This window comes from Diabrotica virgifera, chromosome 7 (genome assembly GCF_917563875.1).
Source record: "Diabrotica virgifera virgifera chromosome 7, PGI_DIABVI_V3a".
NCBI classification, from domain to species: Eukaryota; Metazoa; Arthropoda; class Insecta; order Coleoptera; family Chrysomelidae; genus Diabrotica; species Diabrotica virgifera.
The window spans coordinates 89,895,859-89,903,767 of record NC_065449.1 but is presented as its reverse complement, the minus strand read 5'-3'; the positions used below and the strand labels follow the sequence as shown (position 1 = coordinate 89,903,767).

The following is a 7,909-nucleotide window of genomic DNA, read 5'->3' as shown; positions in this document are numbered from 1 at the left end:
TATTATGGACCCGGGTTCATATTACATACACATTGAGGGGGCCATATTACATGTTTGCACTTTATTATTTCCAGGTGCCTCTTACTAATATTTCTCCTAAATCTGAGAAAAAAAAAAGAGGAAATTGTTGAGTGCTAACAACATGAAAAAGGCAGTAGAGGCTGTTCGTAATAAGCATATGGGTTTTAAGAAAGCAGTCAAAACATTTGCTGTACCAAGAACTACGTTAAGAAGGCTAGTTCATGATCCTGAGTTATCATTAGATCTGTTAGAAAAACCGTTAGGTAGAAAATCTATTTCACCTTTAACTCTGGAGAATTAATTATTTGATTCTTTTGCAAATGGAGCGCACCTTTTATGGACTTACACGCTCAAATTTTAGGCGAATGGCATCAATTAGCAGTCAGAAATAACATCCAGAATGCGTTTCAAAATGAAAGAGCAGGTAGAGCATGGCTCGATCATTTCTTAAATAGACATAAAAAGCAATTATCTCTCAGAAAACCAATGGGAACATCAATCGCCCAGCATTTAAGGAGTTTTTTGATCTGTTAGAGGATGAATATGCAAGAAAAAATTATTTTCCCGACCGTGTCTCTAACGTAGATGAAACTGGACTCACAATCGTGCAATCAAAAGTACCGCAAGTGATAGGACGACAAGGTAAAAGGCAAATAGCAGCAGTGTTAACTGCAGCAGAACGCGGGTCTTTAGTGGCGTTGGTGTGCGCAATGAGCACAGGAGGATATTTCATCGCACCAATGTTAATTTTTCCAAGAAAAAATGTTACAGATGTATTAATAAAAAGGAGGCAATCGGAAGAGTACACCCTTCTGGTTGGATACAAACTAATTTATTTTCTGAATGGTTTAATCATTTTGTATCAAAGACCAATTATCCAACAGAAGATTCTCCTGCCCTTCTTATACTTGATGGACATTACAGCCACACTCGTAATGTTGCTATTCTAGAAGTTGCTCGTGAAAAGCATGTCACCATTATCAGCTTGCCTCCTCATACTACGCACAAGCTGCAACCGCTTGACAAAACATTTATGGGTGCACTTAAATCTCATTATAGTGAGGAAATAAGAAAATTTCTGTTACATTCTGACAAAATGCTTAAGCCTCATGATTTTGCTGAGTTATTGGGTAAAGCTTACTTAAAATGTGCAGCAGCTGAGATCGCAGTAAACGGTTTTAAAGCGACTGGAATATATCTCTTTAATCCTCAAATTTTTAAGGATGCTGATTTTCTAACAGAGTCACAATCGCTTTAACTGGAAGAGGAAAATATATCATCGAGAACAACTACTTCGATGATGAACCCAACTAAGTTGCCTGTCGAAACTGCTACATTAACTGTAAAATCGTCTCTCCAACCCACTTCATGCATTGTTCCTGAATCCTCCATTCAACTGAAGTCATGTGCTCCAAGCAGGTCAACATCAGATTCAGTGTCTCTTCTTCTACCCAAATCATCTAACGAGCATGGAAGACTGTTAAATATAAATCCTTCTGTCTTCTATTCAAAACCAGGATCATCAGCTATAAACCCTTCGCTTGTACTACCCCATCAAATTTCACCAATACCCAAGCCTAAAATAAAAGCCTCAAATTGAGAAAGAAAATCAACGAAAGCCGCTGTAACTACATCATCGCCTTATAAATTTGAATTAGAACAATCTCTTAAGAAAACTGAAGACCGTAAACAGAGTTGTGGACGCGGAAGGGGAAAAGGACGAGGTCATATTTGCAAAAAAGCCCAAGAGAAAGTTCGGAAACGTATTACCGTCGAAGATTCTGACACCGAAGAAAGTGATTTTTCCAATATTGAAGAGGATACAGATTCCGAACTAAGTTCACAGGGTTCAATTTCTGATAACGACGACGCTGTGTGCATCTTTTGCGAGGAGTCTTATTCAAGTAATAGCAGAGGGGAGACTTGGATACAGTATCAGAGCTTTCTTTTGTGGGCATACAATGAATATGCCGGTGCAGAAACTGAACAATTTATCTGCGATTTCTGCCGATAGATTTTTGTATTCATTGAATATGGCCCCGTGGGGGCCATATTATAGTGACGTTTTTGTTTTTCACAATCCCCTAGATACTGGCAAGAATAATTTTTTTATATGTTGGATCTTGATTTTTTTTATTTTTCATGTATTAGTAATAAACTAATAGTTATGTGGACGAAAATTAAAATTTAAAACTGTTGATTGTTTATAATCTCCAGTTGAAAAACAAATTAGGGGCCGTATTCCCACCTTCTCCTCTACTTATTTTACCCTCAATTGGTATGGTAATTTAGTTAACCTTCTAGAGTATGTTGGGTCAACGGTGACCAGGGAGTATAAATTCTGCACGATTAGGTATACATATATGCGAAATATGTTATATTGTGGTTAGTTTATTTTATCTATTAATTAAACGTTTAGGAAAAATATAAGACAAGAAAATAAATGAATACAGATTATATACCTTATTATTATGAATTAAACATAAACATTGAATTTTTTTGCACGTTGATACAAAAACTAACAAAATAATAAGATAAATACATATTTGAAAAACGCCATTATTTTTGTTCGTTCTGTAAAAAAAGAAATAAAAATTAAGAATTTTTGTCAAAATGTCAAAAAATCTGGGATGTTTTTGTATCTTCAAATTATTTTAACCAATAATGACATACTGTAACGGTCCACCCGTTATAATATCATTTTTAGCGCTTTAATTATTTTTATAATTATTTTCTCTTGCCCTCCCAATTGATTTCTTTAATTTTCTCTTAAAGGACTACTTACGTGACGTCATACCTCGGTGATGGAACGTACTATATACGCCACCTATCGAGAATTATTTCGCGTTCTGAAAGTTTGACGTTTACCTTGTCGGAGAAACGGATCTCGCTTGTCACTCGACTTGTGTGCCTGGAATAGTCGGCTGTGTAAGCTGCAGTACCCGAAATGGCGAGTTGATAATTTCAATTTTAGTAAAGCCTTTTAGTTCACCAGTGAAAGGAAAGTACCCCTTGTTTTCTGGAGTAGGGACTGTAGGGATTGAAGTACGTCGATGGAACCTCACTAAAATCAACCCGGTAAATACTTAAATCCATATATTTTTTTGACATACAGAGGTTAATGACTGCATGTTAAATTATTTTTATATCTAATAAAATATTTCTTCCAATTCAATTTTCATAGTAAATTTATTAGTGAATTTAGTATCTTTGATTCCTTCCCATATTTATAGATAATCCCATTCAGAGAAAATCCTAACCTTAACTTTTAGCTATTTATCTGTAGGTATCTTTGATATCTGTATATTTTATTGCAACATCTAATCAGTATCCTATAATTATTTTAAAGGAATCATATTATTTATTCTTTACTGTAATTTGAAATTGACACATATTTCGCACTGAAGGTCAAATTTGGTCATGTACTATCCAATAATGAAAGTTTTTCTTGTATGTTAATTGCCCTTTTTTACAATAAAATCTATACTAAAAACCACTTCTTAGTTTCTCTTTTTTCTCCTTTGACTTTTTCCTGGACCTTGACATTGAAACTAAGACCGGGAAATGTTTGTTTTCGCCTTTTGGGGAAATAATATAAAACGAACATGAGAAATCATAGCCCCTCACCCACCTGAGAGGAACCTATTCCGGCTAAATCGTCAGTCACCTGGGAGCAAGCGAAGCGTTCCAGCTTCATTTTCGGTCTACACCTGTGCTTACAGGAAGCATGGTTTGGCACTATCCTAGTGCTCTTTTTCTGGGAACCTTTTGGTTATACATTTGAGGAATGGGTTTGTTTGGGAACACTCAGTTTGGTGATTTGAGTAAGTTTTGTGTTTTATATTTCGGAGTTTTGGTAATGCACTATGTTTATTAATATTTTTTCAGATTTAGCTGCCTGTATTTTTTTATATAACATATTTGTTTATTAATGTATTAGGTTCCCAAACTTATTCACGATCATATGGTACGTTACATTGTGCACAAAATAATCAGTCCCAGAAAATTAGATTTTTATATTTTATTATTGGTTTGATATTTATTTTGTAATATTACTTGCTTGTTTCCCAAATATTTTATTGTTATTCGCTTCATTGCATTTGCTCGGTTAATTTAGGTCATCGTTTCGGTATTTATCTTAACTTCATTATTATAACTTGTATTCATTTGTATATTTAACTTTGCTTATTCATTATTGTATTTTCTCGTAATCAGGCTTGTGCCTATTTATTTGTATTATTTTCATCTTCGTCGGTTTCAATTTAGTGGTACGTAGCAAGCGTACTATAACCATTTGGTAGAAGTCTCATGTGAGTTGTACCCTATGTATAAGTAAGAGGTATATAATTTTGTACATACATATAACAGGACTGTTGTTACATGATATATCATATTTAGCGTTAACTTAACTTTTGTATAACTTATGTCATGTTAGAGGTATATATGCATTGTTTAACTCAGAGATTGTCAAAGATCTAGTAGTTATCTTTAATAAATGTTTATTTATTTTGCATATGACATTTACTCATATATTTAATATATTTAATATTTGACAGCAGCGTAAGATATCTGGGAGAATGATCGAAGATCATTTTCATGGCGCCCATGGTTTGTTAGTTTTATTTATTTTGTTCGTCTTTAGCAATTATTCATCTTTATTCATTTTCAGTACATTATTCTTATTTTATTATTTCACCTTTTAGTCATCATTACTATCTACTTAGAGCTACTGTTCTTCGACAGGCATGCAAACGAGCCGTATCCATCCTTGAGTGTCAAGTTGTTCTCTTGCATCTCTTGCTAGCCAACACTATTCAGTTTGCCTCTGTCTTTTCATACTTCTACTTCTATCCCTTATTATTGCCTGTCTTCAGTACTACTGCAAAGTAGTATTTTTTCCTACTGCGGCTTCTCCACATAGAAGCCACTTCACTCTCTTCTTTACATCCCATTTATTTTCATTTTTGTCCAACTAGCTTCTCTTTTCCTTACTTCTGTTGGAGTATATCTTTCTTTTTACCTTCACTCCAACAGAAGTTTTCTTTTTTGTTACAATACCCGGCAGAAACACGACGCGACACAGAGAGGACCAAAAGATTGCTCGAAACAGCGGAGATGAAAACCCTTCGAAAAATCGATGGTAAGACTCTATGGGACAGAGCTAGAAGTGCAGATATACGACGGAGATGCAAGGTGGATAACATTAACAACTGGATAAGAAACAGAAGAATAGAATCGAATGACCACATAAGCCGAATGACAAGAAATAGAGTAGTCAGAACAGCGAGATACGGTTCCCCAAAAGGAAGACGATCAGTGGGAAGACCACGAAAACGATGGAACGACAACTTACTAGAGGCACATTAAAAAAACAGACAGAGTCATGTCTATACAAAAATACGAAGAAGAAGAAGAAGAAGAAATTATTTTAAAAATTAAGTTTTCAAAAAACAGTAGCCCGCACGTACAATGGTCATAGATTAATAGAGAGTACTGTAAAAAATAGGAGAATTCATACCTGACCAGTGTCGTGCACCGATTGCAATGTTAGTTAAATTGTCAAACTAAATTTTGTTGACGCCATACCAGTTGAGGGCTAAAAATATAGCGTAGTTTGTCTTTATTATAGTCAATTAAAAAATATATCATTAAAACAAGGCAAAGGTAAATATTATGTGGTCTATTATAATCAAATTACTTTATTAAAAATGGCATACATGCAACTTATATTTACAAGGTGCTGCACGATATTAGTCAACTTCGATCTTTTTAAAATTCCCATGATATCCTAAAATTTCACTATTTTCCAATTTCTCTGGCCGAAGACTTTCGTTTACTTTCAGCGTGTCTAATGTATTAAATCTTTCTTTGTTATCTTCAAACTTTTGTGACCATACTCCTAAAATCAAAGTATTATTAGATATTGATTTTTTATTAGTCCTGTCGCCAGGGGGGTTACAACGGCCTTCTTAATTCAGATGAACTTACCTAAGTTTTTTTTATATATTTTGGCCCGTAGAACACGAATTTTTTGGGTAACAGTTGATCCGGATGTCCATAAGATTGTTATAAACAAAGAAATTGAGGAATTACATAACAGCGATTTCTCGCGAAACAAAACATTTTTTTGTATTTTTTGGGTCATTCTTACCAAAAAATGTTAATACAAGTTTTTTCGTAGGATGCATAGTTTTCGAGATAAACGCGGTTGAACTTTCAAAAAATTGAAAAATTGCAATTTTTGAACCCGAATAACCTTTGAATAAAAAATAAAATAGCAATTCTGCTTACCGCCTTTAAAAGTTTGAGTCAAATTATATCTGTTTGGAATATTTGCATTGCTAAAAATTTATTTTTTGATTGTTAAAAAAAGCTATAAACACATAGTGTTTCCCGTGCCTAATACATGCGTTTTAATGCATGCTACGTAGAAATAGCCCCGCTTGCACGTTCACCTCTTCTACCTACTCGTTCGATTTTAAATGAGAAATCATTGAAAACCTCACTCAAGCACTAGGTGTTTATAGCTTTTTTTAACAATAAAATAATAAATTTTTAGCAATACAAATAATTAAAACCGATATAATTTCACTTGAACTTTCAAATGCGGTAAGCAGAATTGCTATTTTATTTTTAATCAAAAGTTATTCGGGTTCAAAAATTGCAATTTTTCGATTTTTTGAAAGTTCAACCGCGTTTATCTCGAAAATTATGCATCCAACGAAAAAATTTGTAGGAACATTTTTTGGTTAGAATGGCCCAAAAAATACAAAAAAAATGTTTTGTTTTGCGAGAAATCGCTGTTATGTGATTCCTCAACTTCTTGGTTTTTTACAATCTTATCGATATGCGGATCAACTGTTACCCAAAAAATTCGTGTTCTACAGGTCAAAATACATAAAAAAACTTGGGTAAGTCCATCTGAATACAGGAGGCCGTTGTACCCCCCTGGCGACAGGACTATATGTTCCCTAAAAAAATTGTTTTGCTTTTTATTATCTGTTAATTTCTTTTTATACACACATAAAAAATGTTAAACGAACGTAACTGTTATTCCACTTTTTTCAATAAACAATTTTTTGATAATACAAAGGGAAGACTTGCCCAGTACCGGACACTGCCCGGTACCAGACAGAGTGCGATTACAACTATTATACATAATTTTACTTGAGTTTTGATAACGCGCGTTTTAAGTTTTAAACGTGCGTTAACATGTGAACGGTCTCAAGTAAATTGTATGTAGTTTTAATCGCGCGTCGTCAAAACGCGCGTTAACACTAACAGCAACGGAGCAGCCAAAATGACGGGTATTACAATTTTATATCACCAGTCGTTTGTATTCTTTTTTACTTGAAAAAAATCCTATATCGAGGTAACACCTACAAACATAAGACATATTTAATTAATTTTAATAATTTATTTTGAGCAAAAAGCTCAATTAATCTCCATTTTTGTAATAGCAAATTTTTTAAATTTGCTTTTACAAGACCCACTCACAAATATTTTACATATATAACAAACTTCACATGTTTTATTTTTGTTGCAGAGTCCTGTTTGCAGTTGTTTATGATCTTGTCGCAATTTTTCTGCTAACTGAAATAGAAAAGTTTGTATAGATATTTTTTTACTTCCAGCAATTTCCTTATATAGAATCCAAGCATTTATTCTTACCATATCTAAGATATTAAAAAAAAGCCTGCAACGATCATTTCCTTGAAGCTGATTTGGTTGAAGACTGTATGGCCATCAGATATACAACGTCTACTCCGTATTTTTTGTGGTTGTAGTATGTAATGGCTCCAGGTTTCTCCTTTTTATCTGTGTCCTATTTCAGTATTATTTGAGTATGGAGAACTCAGCAAGAGAACATTTTTGACCATTTTTTCCT

General features: G+C 33.7%; 1 protein-coding gene across 2 annotated transcripts in view; it reads right to left on the bottom strand.

Moving 5' to 3' along the window:
• Positions 1-5,700: 5,700 nt before the first annotated feature.
• The window catches only part of LOC126888825 (alpha-tocopherol transfer protein-like), a 168,840-nt gene continuing 166,631 nt past the window's right edge, over positions 5,701-7,909 (bottom strand). For both annotated transcript variants that reach the window (XM_050657239.1, XM_050657237.1), the window contains exon 7: positions 5,701-5,920. In XM_050657239.1, the coding sequence (XP_050513196.1) occupies positions 5,772-5,920 (149 nt within the window). In that variant the 3' untranslated portion in view covers positions 5,701-5,771. The remainder of the gene's footprint in view (positions 5,921-7,909) is intronic.